This window comes from Sus scrofa, chromosome 5, assembly GCF_054392235.1.
Source record: "Sus scrofa isolate SSC_HxYL_T2T_F1_AM1 chromosome 5, Sscrofa_HxYL_maternal_Yorkshire_Landrace_v2.0, whole genome shotgun sequence".
Taxonomy (NCBI): Eukaryota; Metazoa; Chordata; class Mammalia; order Artiodactyla; family Suidae; genus Sus; species Sus scrofa.
Genome location: NC_139387.1, coordinates 76484777 through 76509486, shown reverse-complemented (window position 1 = coordinate 76509486; position 24710 = coordinate 76484777). Strand labels below are relative to the sequence as shown.

The 24710-nt window shown below is 52.0% G+C and overlaps 1 protein-coding gene across 5 annotated transcripts; it reads left to right on the top strand.

The window, feature by feature from the left end:
- Positions 1 to 7042: 7042 nt before the first annotated feature.
- On the top strand, positions 7043 to 19754 carry HDHD5 (haloacid dehalogenase like hydrolase domain containing 5). Of its 5 annotated transcripts, none has more exons than XM_084957221.1 (9): positions 7043 to 7081; positions 10082 to 10171; positions 11246 to 11449; positions 12244 to 12356; positions 13552 to 13645; positions 14907 to 14940; positions 16335 to 16509; positions 18731 to 18919; positions 19029 to 19754. In XM_084957221.1, the coding sequence occupies exons 1-9, from the start codon at positions 7064 to 7066 to the stop codon at positions 19357 to 19359; spliced, it is 1248 nt and encodes a 415-aa protein (XP_084813347.1). In that variant the 5' UTR covers positions 7043 to 7063; the 3' UTR covers positions 19360 to 19754. The 5 variants fall into 5 exon arrangements, with proteins under 5 accessions (XP_084813347.1, XP_084813348.1, XP_020948160.2 ...); XM_084957224.1 differs by lacking the exons at positions 7043 to 7081; positions 10082 to 10171 and adding exons at positions 7360 to 7472; positions 7867 to 7990; XM_084957222.1 differs by lacking the exon at positions 10082 to 10171.
- The last annotated feature ends 4956 nt before the right edge of the window (positions 19755 to 24710 follow it).

The window sequence follows — 24710 nt, the reverse complement described above, 5'->3', positions numbered from 1 at the left end:
ACGCTGCTGACCCCTGGTGGCCTCCCTTGGTAGCGCAGGTGCCGCCGCTGGCTCCCACTCCCCTTTCAGGCTTAGACCCTCTTACGGCGTGGGTGTGCTCCCTTCGAAAGGAGAAATGAAAACCCATGGGCCAGAATTCCACTTCTGTTAATAATTTTCTCTGCTTCTTTCCCACAGTAAACAGATCTGGGGTCTCAGCCCTGGTTTCGGCCTGATCACCAGCCTCCCATGCTTGTTTCTGCTGCCCCTTCCCCTCACAGAGAGAAAGGTCCTTCTGACTTGGGTCCTGCACTGTCATCCTAGCCTAGGAGGGGAGTGCCATCACAATGTTGAAATTCTGTTACATTTCAAATAAAAAGTTTCGGAGTTCCCATCGTGGCTCAGTGGTTAACAAACCTGACTAGTATCCATGAGGACAGGGGTTCGATCCCTGGCCTCCATCAGTGGGTTAAGGACCCCGCACTGCAGTGAGCTGTGGTGTAGGTCACAGACACCACTCGGATCCCATGTTTCTGTGGCTTGTGGCATAGGTGGACAGCTGTAGCTCTGATTAGACCCCCTAGCCTGGGACCCTCCATGTGCCGCGGGTGGAGCCCTAAAAAGACAAAAGACCAAAAAACAATAAATAAATGAATAAAATAGGAGTTCCCATCGTGGCTCAGTGGTTAACGAATCCGACTAGGAACCATGAGGTTGCCGGTTTGATCCCTGGCCTTGCTCAGTGTGTTAAGGATCCAGCGTTGCCGTGAGCTGTGGTGTAGGTCACAGATGCAGCTCGGATCCTGAGTTGCTGTGGCTCTGGTGTAGGCCGGCGTCTACAGCTGATTCGACCCCTAGCCTGGGAACCTCCATATGTCAAGCGTGTGGCCCTAGAAAAGGGAAAAAGACACCCCCCCCAAAAAAATATATATATATAAATAAAATAAAATAAAATAAGTTTTGGGAGTTCCCATCCTGGCGTAGCGGAAATGAGTCCGACTAGGAACCATGAGGTTGTGGGTTCGATCCCTGGCCTTGCTCAGTGGGTTAAGGATCTGCCATTGCCAGGAGCTGTGGTGTAGGTTGCAGATGTAGCTCAGATCCTACATTGCTATGGCTATGGTGTAGGCCAGCAGCTGTAGCTCCAATTTGACCCCTAGCCTGGGAACTTTCATATGCCATGGGGGCGTCCCTAAAAATAAAAAATAATAAAATAAAATTAAAAATTTTGAAGTTCCCAGTGTGGCTCAGTGGTAATGAACCCGGCCAGCATCTATGAGGATGCAGGTTCAATCCCTGGCCTCGCTCGGTGGGTTAAGGATCCAGCATTGCCTTGAGCTGTGGTATGGGTCACAGACACAGCTCAGATCCCACGTCACTGTGACTGTGGTGTAGGCCAGTGGCTGTAGCTCAGATTCCACCCCTAGCCTATGGCTTCCATATGCCACAGGTGCAGCCTTAAAAAGACACATGCACAAAAGTTTTGGAGATCCATAGTGGTCTAGCAGTTAAGGATCGGCCTTGCCATTGCTGTGAAGCAAGTTTAATCCCTGGACTGGGAACTTCCGCAGGCTGTGGGTGCGGCCAAGAAAAAAGTAAAAAAAAAAAAATTAAAAGTTTGAGCAGATTTCAAAAATCAAAAAAAGGAGTTCCCGTTGTGGCTCAGCGGTTAGTGAACCTGACTAGCATCCCTGAGGACTCAGGTTCAATCTCTGGCCTCACTCAGTGGATTAAGGATCCAGCACTGCTGTGAGCTGTGGTGTAGGTTACAGACGTGGCTTGGATCTTACGTGGCTTTGGCTGTGGTGTAGACCGGCAGCTACAGCTCTGATTGGACCCCTAGCCTGGGAACTTCCATGTGCTTTGGGTGCGGCCCTAAAAAGACAAAAATACAAAAAAAAAAGGAGAAAGAAAAAAATCAAAAAAATATAAGAAGGAATACATTGAAATGTTTATGCCTACTTCTACTTTCTCAGCTTCTTCCCCACGCCACCCACTTTTTCCCAGTGTTTATTCATTTCTGGCGTTTATGTAAAGTAAACAAATGCAAATGTAAAGTCAGTTCTGTTTCCTCTTTCTGTTATGAAAGGCACCTGTCACCCGTCTGAACTCTGCTTGTTTTTGGTGGTCTTCCCCTGCCCTCTGTCTCACTCGGTGTCTCTGTGGGAACACACCAGAGTTTAATTAACAAGGCCCGGCTAGCTGGCACTTGGATTGTTGAAATCTCTGTTATTTAAGCTCTGTTGCAACAGAATAGTTGCCTAATTTATGCAGTAAAGGGCCAGGTGCCCTGTGGGCACTTCCTTGGGTTGACTGACACCCCCTTTCTCCGGACCCACTCAGAGGAGGCCTAGAGGGCCTGCGTATAGTCCTCTGTGCAGCATGAGGGGAAGCAGGGTCTTGTTTTTTTGGGTTTTTTTTTTCTGCTTTTTTAGGGCCACACCCGAGGCACATGGAGGTTCTTAGGCCAGGGGTCTAATCGGAGCTGCAGCCACCGGCCTACACCACAGCCACAGCAACACCAGATCCAAACTGCATCTGCAACCTACACCACAGCTCTCCGCAATGCCAGATCCTCAACCCGCTGAGCGAGGTCAGGGATGGAACCCACAACCTCATGATTCCTAGTCAGATTCGCTTCCACTGCACCACAACAGGAACTCCTTGCTTTTTTTTTTCCTTTCTCTTTTTGGTTGCTCCCGTGGCATGTGGAAGTTCCCAGGCCAGGGAATCAAACCCACTCCCTGAGCTACTGCAGTGATCCTTAACCTGTTGCATCACAAGAGAACGCCAAGGGTCTTGCTTTAGAAGTCAAAGGCCTGGTCCAGACAGGGTAGAGATAGAAATGGAAAAAATATATGTAAATATTTTGATGAAAAAAATAAGGACCTAGAAAATTTTCTGTAGACAAGAGCTTCCTGCAACACTGTCTGCTCAGAAAGGGGTTGGAAGGTGAGGGGTCAGTGCGTCTGTCAGCCTGTGAGCTCCGGGAATGGCCTCTGCCTACCCCCTCGGTCCTCTGTGCCCCCAACCCTCCCCTTACGCTGGAAGCTGTATCTGAGATCACAGCCCTCTTCCAGAAAAGCCTGCCTTTCTTCACCCGGAATAACGCACCCCAGGCCAACTGTGACACAGCTGCCTAGAGCGAAGGAGAATGAGGCCAGAGCCCTCGGAAGAAGGCAGCAGGGCTGTGAGCTCCCATTCCAGAGGATTCTGCCCAGCAGACTGGGAGACCCTGGGAGATGAGGGGTTGGGTGGGGTTGCATTTGGGGAGGTCAATGTGGGAAAGGGAACAGTGCTGGTCCCAGAAGACTGAGCGCCAGCCTGGGGCTCCTGCCACCTTGGCTGGTGCTCTGACCCTTGTCCAGTGGCTCACATGGCCTCTGGGCCTAATTTTATCACTGTGGGTGCTGGGTTGGGTGTTTTCTTAGTGGCTTTTTCTGAGAGTCCCGTTCTTTTCTGCTCTTAGGAAGGTTTACCCGGCAGTGAGAATCTGTGGTCCGGGAAGGCAACAGGAAGGTGGCTGGAGGGGAAGGTGTCATCCTCTGAGTTAAAACCAAACTTGAGGAGTTCCTGTCGTGGCGCAGTGGTTAACGAATCCGACTAGGAACCATGAGGTTTCGGGTTCGGTCCCTGCCCTTGCTCAGTGGGTTAATGATCCGGTGTTGCCGTGAGCTGTGGTGTAGATTGCAGACGCGGCTCGGATCCCGCGTTGCTGTGGCTCTGGCGTAGGATGGTGGCTATAGCTCCGATTGGACCCCTAGCCTGGGAACCTCCATATGCCGCGGGAGCGGCCCAAGAAATAGCAAAAAAAAAAAAAACAAAAAAACCCCAAACTTGAGTTCATCTTATCAGGAAAGCCATGGTGGGCGAGGACTCGACGGAAGGCCTGTCCTGGTGGAGAGCAGGTGTCACTGAGTCCAGCACCTCTGCAGGCTCCATCACTGCTTTTTTTTTTTTTTTTTTAACGTCTCCTTTGTTTTCTTCTGTTTCTTCAAATTTATTTGGTGAGGGAACAAGTCATCTGTCCTGCAGGGCCCTCCCGGTCTGGAAGTGACTGCCTCCCACGGAATTCCTTACCGCCTCCTTGGCCCTCATAGCCTGTAAAGAGGTGGCTGGACCTCGAGTCTTTCCCAGGACTGTTTCTGAGTCCCGCCAGCACACTCCCGCACCGGTGAAGGGTGGCTGCGCTCAGCTGTGCCCTCCAGAGCTGGAGACGCAGGGCAGCTGCCAGGTCCCATGGTTATGGCCTGGGAGGGGCAACTCCTCCCGGGAGGACAGTCAGACTTCCCAGGAACCTCCCCTCCTGCCTGGCCCCCCTTGCCGCCCCCTCCTTGTGAGGCTGGGGGGCTGCAGGAGCTGGCTGGCCAAGGCTGAGCTGACAGGTCGGGCCCCTGGTTCTGCTCAGAGGCTCCCTGGGGGCCAGTGGCAGGAGGCTGGAGGGTGGAGCTGCAGTGACAACTGCTCCCTGTTCCCTGGGGACTCTGCAGGGGAGGGGTGGGCAAGGAGCCATGCTGGGGGGATCCTGGCACTGCCTAGACCTGGACGTGCAGTGTGGCCTGGGGACCTGCCCCAGGGAGCCTTGAAGTGCTCAGAAGGGCTGGGAGCAGAGGTCAAGGAAGGGCCACCAGGCTTTGAGCAGGGACAGGTGGATTCCTTAAGCACCCAGCCCAGGGACTCACTTGGACACTACCCGCTTCCAAAATGCTTAGAACCGCCCTCCTCCACCGTCTCCTTCCTCCTCCTTTTTTTTCCACTCCTCTCCCTGCTGGGGTTTGAAAGATTTCTTGATCAATCCTGCCTCTTCCTTTTCTCTCCTCTCCCCCGGTCCTGCCTTCTTCTCTCCCATCACTCCCTCCCTGACTTTTATGGTTCTTTCCCCTCAGAGATCACACTGGACAGATGGACAGCGCAGGCAGAGGGGATGGGGTGGTTTGCCAGGCTGCGCTGTTCCCACTTCCCAAGTCTCCGGGCCTGGAGAGGACAGCTCGGCCCTCAAGACGGCCAAGCCTCCCATGCCCAGGCCACCTGCCTCTCTTGGCTGGCGTCCTGGTGCGGGTGGTGAGGATGGACACGGGAAGGGACAGGAGGACATGGCAATGACAAGACACACTGGCGGTCAGGGGAACTGGGAGCATCTGAGCAGGAACGGGGCTGTGACGGGGACTCGTCAGTGTGACCAGGCGGCTCCCTGAGTTCATCTACTTACGGAAGGAAATTTGTGGAACTCATAAACAGGCCCGGGGGGCAGCAATCACCCTTCCACCCTCTCCTACTGGACTCCCACTGCTGCATGGGGCCCAGGGAAGCAAGACCATCCAGGAATCTAACTACCCTCAGCCCAGGATTAACACGGCCCCGTCCTCTGCCTGACTTTTCCAAGCAGGGGAGACAGGTGGGCCTGGGAACACAGAGGAGAGCACTGACCTTGTGCTGGGAGCTCTGGTGGGAACTAAGTTCTGAGCCCTCAGCGCCACCCCCCCCACCAGGCCTTTACTCTGCTCCTGCCATAGTCTGCTAGTGCCTCCAACTCTCCTTTTTTTTTTTTTTTTTTTTTTTTTTTTTTGTCTTTTCTAGGGCTGCACCCACAGCATATGGAGGTTCCCAGGTTAGGGGTCGAACCTGAGCTGTAGCTGCCGGCCTACACCAGAGCCACAGCAACGCGGGATCCAAGCCGAGTCTGCAACCTACCCCACAGCTCACGGCAACACCGGATCCTTAACCCACTGATCGAGGCCAGGGATCAAACCTGCAACCTCATGGTTCCTAGTCGGATTCGTTAACCACTGTGCCATGACGGGAACTCCCAACTCTCCCTCTTTAATAACACTCTCCCTGGCTGTTACAAAAAGAGTAGCAAGTGTTGGTGGGGAACAGAGAACTTTTGTGTGCTGTTGGTGGGAATGTAAACTGGTACAGCCGCTGTGAAAAAAAGTATGGAGATTCCTCAGAAAAATTTAAAATAAAACTAATGTACAATTCAGTAATCCCACTTCTGGATATTTGTCCAAAGAAAATGAAAACATTAACTTAAAAAGATACATGCAACCCAATGTTCATAGCAGCACCATTTACAAGAGCCAGGATGTGGGAGCAAACTAAGCATCCATCAATAGATAAATGGGCTCTTGGCCTTAGTGCCATCTTCTGAGAAACCTCTGTGCCATGACAGCAAAGTGCAGGAAGAAGCGAATGCGAGGCTGCAGCACAAAAGAACAAAGAGGAGGCAGAGGTCCGAGTAAACTTGTACATCTGCAGAAGCCGCAGGAGCAGAAACAAGGAAAGCCCAGAGGCCAGGGACGCTGGTACAATTTGTTGGGCTGCATGCCTTCTGTCTAGAACTTGTCTCAGTGGATCCAGAACAACTTTTCACCATTCTGAGCCCCTCGGCCACTTTGAGACCCACCTTGCTCACAGCAAAATGATCCCTTTTAGTATTTTGTCCTGGACCTGTGACATTCTGGACTAGTTCTGTTCCCAGTTGTGGCTGAACGTAACACATTACAATAAATTACCTCCTCTCTTACCAAGAAAAAAAAAAAGATAAATGGACGAAGAGATACACACACACACACACGCACATATATATACGTTATATATGTATGTATACATATACATACATATATAATGGAATATTATTCAGCCACAAAAAAGAAGGAAATGCTGCATTTAGCATCAACGTGGATGGATGGCCCTTTAGGTTATTATGTTTAATGAAGTAAGTCAGAGAAAACAAATACTGTATGAGGTCACTTATATGCGGACTCTAAGAAACAAAATAACCAAGCTCATAGATCCAGAAAACAGGAGAAAGAGTGGTGGCTGCCAGATATGAGGGTTAGGAGTTGGTTAAAAGTGTGAGAAAGTCAAAGGGTATAAACTTCCAGTTATACGACCACGCCCACACGCGTAAGGCAGAGACCGAAGCGGGACTACAGCTCCCGAGATGCCCTGCGAGCACCCCCGCCCCCTTCCCGCCCCCAATACTGGACGGGACTACAGCTCCCAGGTGCCCCAGGCGCCACTGGCCGATGATTGGCCGCGCGGCGGGCCGGGCGTGCGCGGTGCGCGCAGGTGGCGGCCCATGGCTGCGTTCGGCGAGGTGGTGGCGCGGCGGGCGCCCGGGCTGTGGTGGCGGGCGGCTTGCGGGGCGGCGCGCGGGGCCGCGGGGCTCGGGGGCCGCCATTTGGCGAGCGGCGGCGCGCAGGTGAGGGCGGCGGGCGGGCGGGCAGGGCAGGAGGCCCTGTGGCCTCGTGGACCGTGCTCTGATGTCCGGCCTCCAGGACATCACTCCCACCGTCCCCGCAGTGTCCGCGTGTAGTGACGTCACGTCCTTTGGTCCCCGCCGCGTAGCCGCCGCCCGGGGCACCGCGTGACTCTGTCACTCGCGGGGGCCGGACCTGGGCACGCGGGCCTCGGTGACCCGCCAGTCGGAACGTGCAGAAGACCGCGGCCCCGGCCCGCGGGTTCTCACAGTTCCCGACTCTCCAAGGGTGAGAGTGGGAGGGTGGAAGAAGGGGATGCGCACCTGCCCGGCGGTTTACTACCTGTGTGACTTAAGGCCGATTTCCGCCCTCCCTCGCTGTCCGTGGAGGACTCCTAGACCTGAAGGTGCTGGCGTCCCACAGACGCCTGGCATCCGCGGATCCCCCATCCACCAACAGCCATGGCTTGTGAAGTTTACGATCACCAGTTGGTTGGATCCACGTGTGAGGAGCCCACAGCTGTGGGGGCTGAATGTATATTTGTTGAAATAAATCCCCCCTATAAGTGGATCCGCCCAGTTCAAACGTGGTCAAGGGTCGAGGGTACGGCCCCCAGGGGACTCCCCAAATTAATCTTAAAACCATGCTTTTTATTTAATCTATTTTATTTTATTTTTTTTAGGGCTGCGCAAGTGGCATATGGAGGTTCCCAGGCCAGAGTTCGAATCAGCTACAGCCGCTGGCCTACACCACAGCCATAGCTATGGAGGAGCTGAGCTGCGTCTGTGACCTACACCACAGCTCAGGCAAGGCGGGATCCTTCACCCACTGAGGGAGGCCAGGGATTGAACCTGTTCGTTTCTTTTGCACCACAAAGGGATCTCCCCTCTGCCATGCTTTTTAAAAGTATAGTTTATTTACAGTGTTGTGTTGCTTTCTGGTGTACAGCAAAGTGATTCAGTTATACATACATTATATATATAAAATATATGTATACTATTTAAGAATATTTTCCTTTATAGATTATTACAAGATATTGAACATAGTTCCCTGTGCCATACAGTAGGACCTTGTTTATCTATTTTATATGTAGTAGAAAACCACACGTTTTATCACTACCACAAATATGGACTTTTTTTCCCCTTTGTCTTTTTAGGCCCGAACCTGAGACATATGGAAGTTCCTAGACTAGGAGTGGAATTGGAGCTGCTGCCAATGCCACAGCCACAGCAACACCATATCTGAGCTGAGTCTTCCACCTACACCACAGCTTACAGCAATGCCAGATCCCCAACCCACTTAGCGGGGCCAGGGATTGAACTTGAGGCCTCATGGACACTAGTCAATTTTGTTACCACTGAGCCATAACAGAAACTCCACAAATATGGACTTAACTCAGAGCTGGCTTAATATCCAGGACAAGTTACAAAAAACTTGAAGTGATAAAGAAGAAAAATGAGAATATAGATGCAGAAAAAAATAAAACGAAAAATGAAAAAGAGAATGAAAATTCTTATTTCCTTTTCTCTAGGTAACTTCACTTAAACAAAAATTAATAGACTTTTTTTAGACCAGTTTTAAGTTTTCAGAAAGCCGAGCAGCAAGTGTAGAGAAGTCACACCTGTACATCCCTCCCCGCGTCCCTTCTGTGAAGCATCTCATGGAGTGTGGAGTCGCTGCATCCGATGCGCCTTTGCTTCCCAGGTCCTGGGTGCCTGGTTCTCTGTGTGCTCACCTGAGGGCCACAGGTGGTCATCCCGCACTACACAGTAATAGATGAGGGAGTGTCACAGATATTGCTCAACTGTCCTGAAACTTTCTTGTTCTAAGTGGCAGGATCTGCGGGTCTTTCTAAGCAAATCTTACGACTGTTTACGATATGGCCCCTAAGACCAGTAGTTTAATTTTGCAGCCATCAGCATAAATGAACTGTTTGGTTTGTTGACTATGTGAGTTTTCAAAAACCCAAAAGCACAACAGTGTTATGAACCCCATAGACCCATGTTCCAGATTCAGCTGTTACTAACACTTTGCTGCACTTGATTTGCTTATCTGCCCTCTTTTCTTGTGGCTCTAAGATGTTAAAGGGAATCCATTTTCTTGTCATTTCAACCTTAAATTCTTCTGTATGTACGTCTAAGAAAATAAGGACATTTTGAACCACAGCGCATTTGTGGTGAAAGTGGCTTGACTTAGCTGGTGCCAACAAAAAGGAAAATGGTAAACAGATTAGCTTGGGTTTTTCTGACAGCTGAAAAACACCTTGCATGTATGTTAGTTCACAAAAAAAATGGGGTGATTTTTTTTAAGGAGTACAGTGTTCAGCTTTGTAAATCCAAGAAATGGCAGTTCCCATTGTGGTTCAGCGGTAATGAATCCGACTAGTATCCATGAGGACGTGGGTTTGATCCCTGGCCTTGCTCAGTGGGTTACGGATCTAGTGTTGCCATGAGCTGTGGTGTAGGTCGCAGACGTGGCTTGGATCCTGAGTTGCTGTGGCTGTGGCATAGGCTGGCAGCTATAGCTCAGATTCGAACCCCAGTCTGGGAACTCCCATGTGCCGCAGTTGTGGCCCTAAACCCCCCCCCCAAAAAAAGATACAAATCAAAGAAATGCAGATTGAGATGAGATACCTCTTTTTTTTTTTTTTTTAAATTGTGATATTAACAGGATGTTTGATCCTTAACAAACTCTTTGATACCAGTGAAAACCATCCTGGGCAAGGGGACCAGGTTGCACGTGGGTTGATAGGTGTTTTGGAAAATGGGCCAATAGGTGTTCCATCACTAAAATGTTTGTACTCTTTTGACTTATAACTCTTGCTTTTAAGAATCTATCTTTCAGTTCTCTGGTAGTGCAGTGGGTTAAGGATTGGTATTGTCATTACTGTGGTGCAGGTTCAATCCCTGGCACTGGAATTTCCACATGCTGTGGGCGCAGCCAAAAAAAAAACAACTAGAAGAAAAATCCATCATATGGAAAAACTAGTAAGCATGAATAGGTTCTTTATAGTATAATTCGTAGAGGCAAAAGTGTGGAAAAACCTAAATATCTGAATAGGGGAAACCTAATGGAGTATACACTCAAAATATGTAGCAGAGGCGATGTGGAGGAGGTGGGGCTGTGGTACAGAAAGAAAACCAAGAGATACCAATGAAAAACGGAAGATGGAAAAGAAAGCACGACATAGGGCCATTTCTGTGTTAGCTCCAAGATAAGAAATTAGTACCATCCATAAAACAGTTTCTGGAAAACACACAAGACAGGGAGTAGTAGCACTGGGCAGCAGCAAGAAACAAGAATTTTCTATATTGTCTGTAGCAATTGAGTGTGTTTTTAGAACTCTGTGTGTCGATATTGGTAAAACAATTTTAAAAGATGGTTATGAAGGCTGTTGTAGCAGATAAAATTGCTTCAGGTCAAACAAAAAAAAGCCAAGATGCAAAATTATACATATAAAGTGCCGTTGTAGCTATGCGACAAATGTAAGAATAGAAAAAGAGATGAAATACTATCGATTGTGTTCCAGTGTTGGGATTCTTTGCGAATTTCTCTGTTTTCCAATGTAAAAATTTCTTTAATATTGGAGTTCCCATAGTGGCTCAGTGGTTAACGTATCCGACTAGGAACCCTGAAGTTGCAGGTTTGATCCCTGGCCTCACTCAGTGGGTTAAGGATCTGGCATTGCAGTGAGCTGTGGTGTAGGTCACAGATGCGGCTCGGATCCCACGTTGCTGTGGCTGTGGTGTAGGCCAGCAGCTGTAGCTCCAATTGGATCCCTAGCTGGGAACCTCTGTATGCCTAGGGTACAGCCCTGAAAAGACAAAAAGACCAAAAAAAAAAAAAACAAAACAAAACTTTATATTATGCAAAAATAATTTCAACAAAATACTTATATGCTTGAAAATACCTGAAAAGGCCTAATTCTTTGTTGCAGATGGATTTGTCCTGTAGGCAACCCCGTGTCCTCACCTTGACCAAAGCCTTGCTGGCCCAGGGTCAGGGGTGAGGTACCTTCCATTCCTCGACTCAGGGGCCCTTCTTGTCTCCCCTCCGTGCAGAGGCCGCCCACCTTCGGGTTCCTGTTGGACATCGACGGGGTGCTGGTGCGGGGCCATAGGATCATCCCAGCTGCACAGGAAGCCTTCCATAAGCTGCTGAACCCCGAAGGGCAGCTGCGGGTGCCTGTGGTGTTTGTCACAAATGCGGGGAACATCTTACAGCATGGCAAGGCCCAGGAGCTGTCCGCCCTACTGGGCTTCCAGGTAAGGAGGCAGTGGGAGACACTGGAGCCCAGGACCTGGTTCCCACGGAGCACCCCCTCCAGCACTGACTGCGTCTCCTGCCCTGGTGTGGGAGGGGGACAGTAGGGATCAGCCCTAGGGCATGGTTATCAGTGTAAATCTTCCAGTCCTGTTGGAAAAAAAGCTTGGAGTTCAAGGCCAACCTCCAGAGTCGGGCCTCATGGGCAGGGCAGCGCCGTCTTTTATGTAAACATGTGTGGAGCCCTGAAGTCCCACCCATGCACTTGGCAGTGTCCCCAACTCTCTGTATCCATTTCTTTTCTCCTGGGCCTTAGGGTCCCATGTTGCTGAATCCCCATGTGCCAGGTGGAACTCTGGAGTGACAGCTGCGTTTCTCATGAGAGGACAGCTCAGGGAGTGCTATCCCTGCCACCCACCTACAGCTCCACTGTGTCCCGGCATCCACACGTCTTTGTCAGCAGAGTATTTCATTCTTGGAAAGTGTCCTTTGGAACTGAGAGGGCAAATCCAGTGCTGACTGACTGGGCGATGCTGCTTGGGATGCAGAATAAAGGGACAGGACTGGTTCCTCCCTTGGTATCTGGAGAGTGGGGCTGTGGTTGAAAAGGCTTTCGTAGAACTGAAAACAACAGATCTGAGCTCATGTACTAGCCCTGTGGTTCCCAAGTGGGGCTGAAAAGTGGGGGTATTGGGAACTGAGTTTATCCCTCAATACCTATCAGCTCTGCCTCCTCCTGGGCAGGTAGGCCCTACTCCAGTTATTGCCCTCACCTGCCCTCTCTGTCTCTTGGCAGGTGGAGCCTGACCAGGTGATTCTGTCCCACAGCCCTATGCGGCTCTTCTCGCAGCATCACGAGAGGCGGATGCTGGTGTCTGGGCAGGGGCCCCTGGTGGAAAACGCCCGAGCGTATCCTTGAGCTGCTTCCTGCTCTGCTGTCCTCACCTGGCAGAGGGGACTAGAGCCAGGTGTGCCAGACTCTTGCGGGAGGGCAGGTGGCTCCCCAGGGGAGGGGGGCACCCCTGACACCTGGGGGTTTCTGAAAGCCAGCCCAGTGCCTCAGAACCTGCCAAATAGCTTACAGAGTGCACTCATGGCTATTCCCTGGAGAGTCTTGACTCACTGGATCTGAGAACTAGGCAGTTCTGTGGCTAGTTTGGGAACCACTTGCTCCCAGTGCATTTGCAGTGGGCTTACCCTGTGGATGTGTGCTCAGGAAGTGGGGATAGTTCCTGCTCCAAGGTAGCTCACCCACGCGCTGCCTCCGCAAACCTGAGCCGAGCGTTTCCTGTGATCGAGGTGCGCTCTGGGGCCAGAGAAGCTCATGGGTCCTGGTTAATCAGAGCTGGTACTTCAGGCGGCTGAAGTCACACTCAGGGATGGTGGAGGAACATTTAAGACAGCATGTGGTCAGAGACAGCAAAGGGCAGAAAGGGTCTGAGTGTCCCTGGTGCTTGGCGGGAGGCCAGTCCTGGAGCAGGACTCACTTGTGGCTTTGTGGTGGGGGGTTGCTGGGCCCCAGGAGGGGTTTACATTTTTCAGCAGAGACATAGCTGAGGAGGCTGGAAGGAGGGGGTGAGAGGGTGCCTGGAGCAGGAGACCAGAATGGGACCATGTGGGGAGGAGGGGAGGAGAATGGCACCAGAGCATAAGTGGGTGAGCTTACTTGTGAGGCAGTGTGGTCTGTGTGGGCTTGAGGCCGATGGGAGCATCTTTCTGGGGAGTGGAGGACGGGAGCACAGCAGCAGGTGCTGGAGGTCCAGCAGGCGTGCCCTCCACAGCCTCCCGTTCTGGCTGAATCTGGTCCAGCCATCCAGAGTTAGCTCCGGCCTGGCTTTTCTAGACCCCATTCAGCCTCATCCTCCAGGGAGTCTCCTGAGCTGTCCCCAGAACACGGGTTCTCACGGTTCTGGGCCTCTTGTGTGCCTTTGCGCCCAGTGGTGCCCAGCATAGGACAGGCCCCAGGAGTGGCCCCCACTACCCGCATCCTCAGGATCCATGCTGGTCTCGCTGGGTCCTGTCTGGGGTTGGGGGTGCTGATTTGATTGGGGCTGGGTTGGTGTCCCTCAGAACTGTCTGGCTTTGCTTCCTGACCTCACTCTAGACTGGGCTTCAAGAGCCTGGTCACAGTGGACGAGCTGCGGGCAGCCTTCCCTGTGCTCGACATGGTGGATCTCCAGCGGCGGCCGAAGACCACGGTAATCTGGGCCTCCTCTTGCTGACTTTTGGCCCCTCCCACACAGAGCTGCTTCCTTGGAGGGCACGTCTGGCCCAGGCACCGGCTAGGGGAGGCACAGCTCCCAGGGCTTGCCTTTCTGTGTGGTTGGCCGTTGGCTAAGGACCCCTGCAGAGTCCTGGTGTCTCCTCCAGGTGGTAGTTCTGTGCTTTCCCAGAGTCACTTGGGAGGATCACTAATGTTTATGAAATGAATCCCTGCTCTGCTTAACCTGAAGCTTGCTACAGAGACCTGACCCGGTGGGAAACAGCTTTTTTTCATTTTTCTTTTTTTGTCTTTTTAGGGTCACACTTGCAGCATATGGAAAGTCCCAGGCTAGGGGTCGAATCAGAGCTACAGCTGCCAGCCTACACCACAGCCACAGCAAAATGAGCTGCGTCTGCGACCTACACCACAGCTCAGGGCAACGCTGGATCCTTAACCCACTGAGCGAGGCCAGGGATTGAACCCATATCCTCATGGATACTAGTCGGATTCGTTACTGCTGAGCTACAGCGGGAACTCTGGAAATAGTTTCTTGTCCATTCTGAGTATCTGTCCAGTTTCCTTGGGGGTTTGGCCCACATTTGAACCTCATCTCTCTGACCAGTGGTTGCAGGGCCTCTCATTGACTCTCTAGGGTGACTGCCCATCTCCCGATGGCCTCTCGCCCTCTTCCTCCTCCTGTGAACTCTGTGTGGATCACACTGCCTGTTTTAAGTCAGCGCTGTTAACATGCGATGAAGCGCAGTTAGAACAGAGGCGTGTGCTTCCGTTTATTTGTGTGGCTTTACCCTTCTTTCTGAGCTTTCCAGTTGAGCAGAGCCTTTGTGCTATGCACCTGGTGTGCAGAACCAGATGTCACCTGAAGCAGGTCTCAGAGAAGCTCAGAGACAGTCCGCCACAGGGACGTGGCTCAGGGCAGGTCTCAGAGCTGGTTAGTGGCAGAGCCAAGACCATTGGAGCCGTTCCTGGAAGGAACAGACCCCAAGAGGATGGTTCAGTGAAGGCCCTGCCTCCTGAGTGACATCAGCCTCCTGTCCCTCCATGAGCTTGCCTGGTCCTTGGCCACCTGATTCCAGGCTACCCAGCTGTCCCCTGGCTGCCCTTCACCCATGGTGACCCCCAGCCTGGGCTAGACCAAGGGGTCTTCCATCTGTCAGGAATGCATCTCCCTCCACCCCCTGGAGACCGGGCGTGGGAGGTGACTGAGGCGCTGACGGGCTGTTCTTTGTCTCTCGCAGCCCCTTCCAAGGAACGACTTCCCTGCTATCGAAGGTAATGAGGTCCTTATGGCATGGGCGGGCTCTCCCCACGGCTGGTACTGCTGGGCTCTGGTCTCGGATCTGCCACTCACGACCTCTGAGATATCTAACTGCTAATCTTTCCTTCCCCGTGTCACTCACCTCGTTATTCCAGAAAAACCATGACCTAAAGGACCTAGTCCAGTGTTTCTCAGCTGTTAAACCCAGTTCTCCCCTGTGTTAGAAAAGTATTGTTACTTTACCACCCTGAAGTGAGTTCTTAGATAATACCCAAATATTAAAAATTAGTTTACTAAATTAGGCCCTAATTGTTATAGGCAGAAGTAAAAGAATTTTTTAATAAGATAATCAGTATTTCAATATGTAATAATTATCCAAGAAGACATAATTAGCAAAATGATTATACCAAAAATAGAATCCCCATAAATGTTACAGCGACAGAAGCAGGCTCATGTATGTTTATGGGTGTGATGTGGGTGTGTTTCATCGGTGACTCAGAAATTAGGGGCGGTATTGTCACTGGTGGCATGGTTTTCCAAAGTGGGGAATAAGTCCTGGTAAAGTTTAGCAGAAGTAAAGTACAGTCTTCTCTTGACCAACACAATAGTTTTGTTTTTGGAAAAATCAGTGTTTATGAAAACTTCACTAAGAAACACTGTGTTTACGTATAGAATGGAATTAGGGTTTAGGTTCAGTTAACTATAAGCAGATTGTTCACCTGCCTGAGTGTCAGCTGTTTATAGACACAGGGACGGTTTTGATCGTGCAGGACTGTCCTGAGCCATTTGGGTCCCTGGGCCCTGATGGTCTTGCCACTGAGTCTGTCAGTCACTGTGACAGAACCCATGTGCCAGTTTCCAGTACATCGCCCAGGCAGGGGTGGTGCTGCCTCCCTCCCCCCGGGGCCACGGCCTGGCCCAGTTCTCTGCTCTTGAGGCAGACCTTGGTAGTGGTGTTGGCTTGAGTGCTGCGTGTCCAGCAGGGCTTCTGTGTTTTGTCCTATCTCATTTGTATCCTCACAGTGCTAGGTATGTGTCCTTGTCATCATGTAGTTGAAGGGCTGAGGCTGAGCGACAGTGAGAACTGGCCCACAGTCATGAGGGATGTGGACAGAGTCAGGTTGGGAGCTCAGCCTGTGACGTGTGTCCAGGCTGGGTGGCCCCTGGGGTTGGGGGACGTGGCTGAGGAGGGTAAGAACCTGCAGGGTGAGGCAGTGGGCAGAGCATTGGGCAGCATGGGCTGCCGCTCCTCTGCTCCTCATTCTCGGAACTTTGCCCGCTGCCCGGGGATCCGTGCACTTGCCAGGCCAGTGCACCAAGGGAAGTGTGTGTGGCTGGGGCACTGAGGGCCCCCGGAGGCCTTCCTGCACCCGCACAACCTGGGCCCTCCCTCACTTGTGCTCTGCAGGGGTGCTCCTCCTTGGGGAGCCAGTGCGTTGGGAGACCAGCCTGCAGCTGATCATGGACGTCCTCCTGAGTGATGGGAACCCTGGCACGGGTCTGGCAACGGCCCCCTACCCCCACCTCCCTGTCCTGGCCAGCAACACAGACCTCCTCTGGATGGCCGAGGCCAAGATGCCTAGGTGAGGACACAGGGTCCCTGGCCTTGGCCCTGGGGGCCACCTCCAGCTGCCACCGGGGCAGTTCTGCTGACGGCTCCTCACGCCATCCTTGTGCCCTGGAGTTGCCATGGTAACTTGCCCCCGGGAGGGGTCTCCAGGGTCACTTCGCACACTGATTAATAAACGAAAAGTGTGGGTTGCTGAACACAGAAGACTCACAGAGATGGTCTTTATTAAACCCCGGCCTTGCCCTCTGGAGTCCTGACCGATGTGTTCTTTTTGGCTAATGGCACCCAAGGGACGGTCAGTTCTGTCATGACCTGCCCTTCCCTCCCTGCTCCCTGCCTGCACCCTGTGGCACTGGTTCTTTCACTTCTTGTTTCCTTCTGCCCTGAGACGTGGGGGAGGGCAAAGCAGGAATGATTCTGAGGCCCCTGAACCAGTCACTTCCTCAAAAGGCCTGGAGCGTTGAGCTGGTCCCCACCTCATCCCATCCTCCCCAGGGCTGAGCACAGCCGAGGCCCTGTTTTGCTGGCCAGTGGGTTGCTTTCCTGGAAGGGCAGCTGCTGGTGCTGTTTGGCTGCTTTTGTCTGCAAGGCAAAGTCTGGAGTTTTCTGCTCCTGCCCTGCCTCCCAGTGGGCTGTGCGATGAGTCGGCTGCCAGGGTTCCAGGGCCCAGTACTGCCTCGGGTCACATGGCTCAGCAGCCTGGGGGGCAGGCACCACCGAGCTCTCTCTCCTGACTTGACTTTTTTTTTTTTTGTCTTTTTAGGGCTGCGTTGATAGCATATGGAAGTTATATAACCCCAGGCTAGGAGTTGAATTGGAGCTGCAGCTGCCAGCCTACGCCACAGCCACAGAAATGCCAGATCCAAGCCATGTCTGCGACCTACACCACAGCTCACGGCCATGCGAGATCCTTAACCCACTGAGCAAGGCCAGGGCTTGAACCCGCAGCCTCATGGTTCCTAGTTGGATTTGTTAACCACTGCGCCACGACGGGAACTCCTCTTCTGACTTTTGAAGTGCATTTCTGCAGCTTGAGGTCAGGTGTTTTCTAGAATATTCTTCCTAGAGTTCAGGTTTGCTGACATTAGGTGAAGGGGGTTTGATTTGTAGGCTGTGGACTGAATAGCAAGAGGAAAATTACCATTTATAAACCACATTTGAGATTAATTTTTTATTCAGTAATTAAAAAATTGAAAATAGAATTCAGTATATAAATAAGTGACATTGGAATATAACCTCAAGATACTGAACAGTATCAGTTAGGATTTGGTTTAGCAGCAAGGGATGAAAACCCAAAACAAGAGTCTTGACTGAGATGGCAGTCTCTTTCTCACGTAAAAAAGTCCACCTGTCAGGCATCTCAGCCCTTCACTACCTAATCCACAAGGGCTGCCTGAACTCCAGCCTTCATATCAGCATTCCAGGCAGCAGGAGGGAGTAAGGGAGGATGGATAAGATAACATATCCCCAGTGTGGAGGATACTTCCTAGGAGCTTAGCCTAGCACTTGGATTTCATAGCTTAGCTGCTGTGGGGCTGCTTTCTTATACCCAGTGGGTTGGCAATAGGCTCAGTGAAGATTGACACCAAGACAGGAGGGGATGTCACCAGTAGTCTGCCTGGATCCAAGGCAGAATTTGAGCTTAGGTCTCTAGGGTCCGGCTGCCCAGGTGGTCATCCTAGCTTCACACCTTGGGCGGGTCACTCAGCCTCACCCGTAAAGTGGAGATGATGAGAGCTCCCATAGCGTTTTCTTTTCTTTTCTTGTTTTGCATTTCAGGCCCACACCTGCAGCACATGGAGGTTCCCAGGCTAGGGGTCGAATCAGAGCTACGGCTGCCAGCCTACGCCACAGCAATGCAGGATCCAGGCCGCATCTGCAACCTACACCACAGCTCATGGCAACACTGGATCCTTAACCCACTGATCGAGGCCAGGGATCAAACCTACAACCTTATAGTTCCTAGTTGGATTCATTTTCGCTGCTCTAGGACAGGGAAATCTTCCCATAGGGTTTTCTAAAGATTAAACATGACCTGCCATCTCCAGGGCTGGGACAGTGCTCGATAGACGTTATCAGGTAGTTGCAGGTCATAGATGCAGCTAATAAATGTACTTACTTCTTACCAGAACTAAGTCACGTTGCTCTGTCACTGCCAGACCCCCAGTGAAAGGCACTGTCAGAGCAGGCGGGGCCTGGGGAGGGGACCAAGTGGCTGGCTGTTTCTCTGGCAGGTTTGGCCATGGCACCTTTCTGCTGTGCCTAGAGGCCATCTACCGGAAGGTGACTGGCAAGGAGCTGCGATATGAAGGGCTGATGGGTAAACCCAGCCTCCTCACCTACCAGTACGCGGAGGGCTTGCTCCGGCGGCAAGCGGAGCGGCGGGGCTGGGCAGCCCCCATCCGGAATCTCTACGCAGTGGGGTAAGCCCTGCGCCCCCTAACCCCCTACAACGTGCCCTCCCTCCTCCCTGCATCTCTGCCCCTCTGCCTGCCTGGTCCCCTGCACTGAACCGGGTTTTCTCTTCCTCAGTGACAACCCCATGTCTGACATCTACGGGGCCAACCTGTTCCACCAGTACCTGCAGACGGCGAGGTCGGTGGGGGCGGAGGAGGGGGCCAGGGGCCCCTGGAAGCAGCAGCCCTCAACTGCTCGGAGCTGCACCTCCATCCTGGTGTGCACGGGGGTGTACAGCCCCGAGGCTCCAGAGTCCCCAGGGCCTGCCCCGGGTGGGGGGGCGCCTCCCTTCCACGGGCACCGGGACTTCGGCTTCAGCCCCGGCCTCCTGGAGGCAGCCCATGTGGTGAGCGACGTGCACGAGGCTGTGCAGCTAGTCCTCCGTAAGGAGGGCTGGGCTCTGTAGGGCGGCCCCGGGGGTGGGGGCCACTGGCTGCTGCCTCCCAGAGCTCCTGCTGTCCCCAGGGGTGTTGACACTGCGGCTTGCAGGGACGCGCTGGCTCTCTTGCTCAGTGGGGGCCACAGGCTTGTACCCTGGGTAGCCCTTTGGGTGGAAGCATCAGATTTTCTGGGCCCATTACTGTCTGCCTGTCCTGGCAGCCTGACCCCAGGTTTGTCATCATCCCTCAAGTGGTAACTTCTGCAGAAGGAGTGGCGGTGTGGCCTCTGCCCGGTGCCAGCATGGAGTGTAACTAACACCCCAACACTATTTTGTTTGGTATTTTATCTTGTCGCCCAGATATTTCAGACTTATTTTTTTAAGATAATCATAATAAATATTCGTTTTGCTGTCTCTACGAAGCTCTGTCTGGAATATACTGGAACGTCTGATGGGGGAAGGATCGTGAGTGAGGGGTGTGGGTGACCTGGAGGTGAAGGGATTGTGGGCATTTCACTCCTGTAAGCCACTGACCCCTGCTTACCCGACTGAGCAGTGAGGCCGCATCTGTGTAAAAAGGAGTTTAGTTCAGGCGTTACCATCGACTCATTAGCTCCCCTGCTGTAGAGAGAAAGTGAGAACTTTTCCTGCCTTGACTCTAGAAAGTACAAGCTCTCATATTCCTCTCTCTAGCAGTCACCCCATGCCATGCTTCCACGGCCTGTCCCCGTGACCCTGGCATGTGCCATGTCTCCATCTCACTCCAGCTGACACAAGCTGGTTACTCCCTCACTTATTTATTTATTTACTTTTTACTATTTGTTTATTTTATTTTATTTTTTTTGTCTTTTTGCTATTTCTTTGGGCCGCTTCCGCGGCATATGGAGGTTCCCAGGCTAGGGGTCTAATCGGAGCTGTAGCTGCCAGCCTACGCCAGAGCCACAGCAACGCGGGATCCGAGCCGCGTCTGCAACCTACACCACAGCTCACGGCAACGCCGGATCCTTAACCCACTGAGCAAGGGCAGGGACCGAACCCGCAACGTCATGGTTCCTAGTCGGATTCGTTAACCACTGCGCTACGACGGGAACTCCCTATTTGTTTATTTTTACTCCCTCCCTTATTATTATTTTTTTGGCTGTGCCTCTGGCATGTGGAAGTTCCTGGATCAGGAATGGAATCTGTGCTATGGGAGTGACAATGCCAGATCCTTAACCCGTTGTGCCACCAGGGAGCTCCCCCTTCTTAAAACACTTCTTCCTGGGCTGCACCTGACCGCTTGTGGGTACCTCTGTCTGGACTGGGGAGGAGGTGGAAAGGAGGTGAAGCGTGCTCACTCCCTGGGCACCAGAGCGTGACCACATCCACACCGGACGCAGCAGGCCCTGCGCCCCAGCACCGCCCTCCAGACAACAGCCACTCCCCTCCAGGTCCAGCCCAGCCTTCCCTGCAGAGCAACCCAGGACAGGACCCTTCTGGCCTGTGACACCCCCACTGCCTCCCCGCTGGTCTCCGCTATAGGCAAGAGGCAGGTTGTAGATTTGACCTGCTCTCTCATGGAGCCCCATGATTCTCCCTGAAACATAGGGCCCCCCCCATCTCCTCCACCGTCTCACACCGGCCTCACCTCGGTCCCCCCCACCTGCCTCCGGGCCTCTGTGTGTGTGTGGTTCCCTTACCTCTGTCTGCTTGGCTCTGGGGATGTCACCTCAACCTCCTAGAAATAGCTCTTCATCTGCCTCTCCTGTGGAGTTGTGCCCATGGCCCTCCTCTCCCCATGACCTTATTCCACGTCTTATACTGAAATTCAAGCTCCGTGGACTGTCCACATCGGCTCCCTTGGGGGTCCTGGCACTTGGCAGGAGGTGGGTCCTGGAGGTTCTCCCACAGGGCCCCGCAGGCAAACGTGGCTTCTCCTTTCTGTCACTTGGGGGAGGGTGGGCTGGGCCCCAGCTCCATCCTCACTCAGCTACGTGCCCCCCCCCCCGCGCCGTTTTCTCGTCTGTGGACTAGCGTTGGCAATGAGGATGTCACGAAGGAGATATTTTAGGTAAGGCTTTGTGTCACTTAGGATTTTGTTCCATGGCTTGCTGCAGACGCCTGATGCAGTGTCTTGAATGCTTTCTAAGCATTGGGACATTTGGGGCAGGCTTCTGGGGCATCCCAAGGCCTGCTTGCCCACCGTCCCAGGGTGCGGGCCTGTCCACTGCAGCTTGGCCCCTGTATCTCCTCCATGTTCCGTGGAGAGGGGAGGAGGGGCGAGGACTCCCTTTAAAGAAGGCCCTTCCAGTCCACCTGGCTGGGCACTTCAGTCCAGCTGACCAAAGCTGGGTCACAGCGGGGAGGGGGCAAAAACCCTGAGCCTGTTCATGAGGAAGGAGAACAGTGCCCTCGGCTGGTTCTCTGCCCAAGTGATCTGAGGGCCTGGGTGAAACCAGGCCTGGAGCACCGAGTCTGAGGGGCCGCTGAGCTACTGTGTTTCCAGAAGACTAACGCAGAAAGTGTTGGCTCATGCTTCATCAGAGCCTCTCAGAGCCCTTTACTAGAGACACGCTTCTCATCCCATTTCATAAATGAGGGCATTTCATTCTTTCAGAAACCCTGACCGAAGACCTGCTAGGTGCCAATCCCAGTGCTGGATGCCCTAGCAGGACCAGCCACGGGCAACCACACCTGCCCTTGTGGAGCAGTGACCACACGGCCGAGGTCAGTTAGGAACTGGAGGGGCCAAGCTCCCCGTTCAACTGTGCTTTCCCAGAATGGGCACCAGGGACCTGTCTGCTTTCAGCCAGCCCACTGCCCTGCTGCAGGCAGGCTTCACATCCTGGAGCAGCTGTGTTGTGGGGGCAGCCTAGCAAGCTCTCCGTGGGCCCAGGAGCCTGACAGAAGTGATGGGACACTGCAGGATGGGTCAGGGGACCAGCCGGATGTGGCTGCCGATGGAGGAGTCTTGCCAGAGCCTCCAGTTGAAGGGCCTGTGCGACATGTGACAACTCTGCCCCTTGGCTGCCAGTCACTCTCTCTGTGGCCCTTTCTCTTCTAGTCTTACTGGTAGCAGGAGCCCTTCAGATGGGGTGCAGGAGAGCAGGTGGTCGAAGCATAACTCACGCTGTTGCAGGTCCCCTGGGGCTTTGGACTCTGGAATCAAAACCCAAAACCAGCTGCTTCATTGCTCAGCCCTGGCGGAATGTTTTGAGGGAGCCAAGTGAATAAAAGACTGTGAGTCAGCTTGAATAGGAAGTGAGCCCATGTTCATAAAAAGTGGCCTGGAGCAGAATGGCACTCTCAGGTACCCATTTGGGTCTCAGTTCTGACCTTGGTGGCTGAATGCAGGGTACCACCTTGGTGTCCCCGTGGTGGCAGCAGCTTCTGGTCTCCTGAGGACACCTCTGGGCTGGGGAGATGGGGAGCAGGCTGGTAGTCAGGACACCCAGCAGGGCTAGGGTTGCCATAGCAACTGGATGCTGCCTTGAGGGCGGATTTTTAAAATTATCTCGGCTATGATAGTTTTTTTCCCCCAATCTCTGTCACCTCCCCCGTGCTGCGGGGCCAGGCCATGTGGGGACGCCTGCCTGTTCCTGCCTGGTGCTCCTGGCAGCTTCCTTGGGGGCTGGAGGTGGGAGGCTGTCTCAGGGTGTGAACTGCTGTGAAGCTGTCAGGGCTTTTGCTTCTAGCCTCCTCCAGCTCTTGGTTCCAAAAGCCTTCTGTCATTTTCTCTTTTTCGAGAGGCAGAGAGAGGGGTCTGGCTTGAAACTCCCCTCCCGCCCCCGCTCTGCCCACACCCCTTCCAGAACAGCCTTAGCATCCGGACTACTCTTTGGAGCAGGGAGGAGTGTCCTCTCTTGTCTGCTTTTTCCTTTGGTCTTTCTAACTTCTTCATTTGGCTCCATTTATTCACTGAGCAGATGCCTGTAGAGCACTTACAAAGCCCGGGGATATGAAATGAAAACTGCTTTGTCTTGGAGGAGTTCATCCTTGTTTTGACCCTGGACTTGGTCCTATCAGATTTCAAACATTTTTATAAAATTGTAGTAATTAAGACAGCGTTCTTGGAATTCCTGTCATGGCGCAGCGGAAAAGATTCTGACTAGGAACCATGAGGTTGCAGGTTTGATCCCTGGCCTCGCTCAGTGGGTTAAGGATCTGGCGTTGCTGTGGCCAGCAGCTGTAGCTCCAATTAGACCCCTAGGCTGCGAACCTCCATATGTCACGAGTGCATCCCAAAAAAGCAAAAAAAAAAAAAAGAAGACAGCATTCTTTTGGTAGAGGGAGGGTTACAAACCAATGGGACAAAACAGCACTCAGAAACACATGAAATATATGAAAATATTCATTTCATAGTCTGATGTGGGCTAAGTGCTATTGGCCCTCCCCTCCAGGTGGTGTCACAGGCATCCAGGCACCTTCTTGTGATGTTGTCTTCAGAGAGGGAGGATGGGACTTGGGTGTTACCTGGTCTTTGTGTACAGCACTTCTGTCCATGTCTACTGGCCAGGCACATGGTTCCCGCACCACTCCCAAGAGGACAGGGAATGTGGTCTTCCTCTGTTCCTGGGAAAAGGAAATGGGATCAGTCAGCATCTGGCCTGTCTTCATTGCCATATTACTATTTACTAGGATAAAGAAGAAATCCAATTTGCTTAGTTTTGTTTAAATTCGTGAATAAATGGTGAAACTTATTTCTGTATATTTATTGAGTTGATCATACAAATTTTTCTTCTTTAATCTGTTCATTTGGTAAATGACATATATATATATACACACTTTTTTTGGGGGGGGGGCCACACTCCTGGCATGTGAAAGTTCGTGGGCTGGGGACCAAGCCCACGCCACAACTGTAATCTGAGTTACAGCAGTGACAATACTGAATCCTTAACCTGCTGTGACACAAGGGAACATGAACCTAAATTTAAGCCTATAAATTTTCCTCTAAATTTTTCTTTGGCTGTATCACATTCATTTTTGTCAAGAAGTATTTTCATGATCATTTAATTCTAAATATTTTCTAATTTTTGTGTGAGTTATTTGGAAATATGTTTTAAAATATCCAAATGTTTGGAGAGTGGTTGTTGTGTTCTAATCTAATTCCTCTGAGTTCAAGGCATATGGTCTGTACATGCTCAGGTTTCACTAGACATATATTTGTAAACTCCGTGTGGCATCTAATTTTTTAGGTGCAGAGCTCTACATTCTGCCATTAGATCAAGCTTGCTAATAATGCGTTTAAACTTCTATATGTATTTACCAATGTTTTATCTGTTCAATCTGTCAACTACCAAGAAATGTGTTTACATTCCTCACTATAATTAGGTATTTGCCAATTTCTCATTATAATATTATCCATTTTGCATTATATAAATTTTAAGGTATATTATTGT

Bases quoted from the DNA above. Each gene is read 5' to 3' on its own strand.
- HDHD5 (XM_021092501.2), top strand. From the start codon at position 7,064: ATGGCTGCGTTCGGCGAGGTGGTGGCGCGGCGGGCGCCCGGGCTGTGG. The intron at 11,450-12,243 runs GTAAGGAGGCAG...GTCTCTTGGCAG, and splicing joins CCGCCCTACTGGGCTTCCAG to GTGGAGCCTGACCAGGTGAT. The intron at 13,646-14,906 runs GTAATCTGGGCC...TGTCTCTCGCAG, and splicing joins AGCGGCGGCCGAAGACCACG to CCCCTTCCAAGGAACGACTT.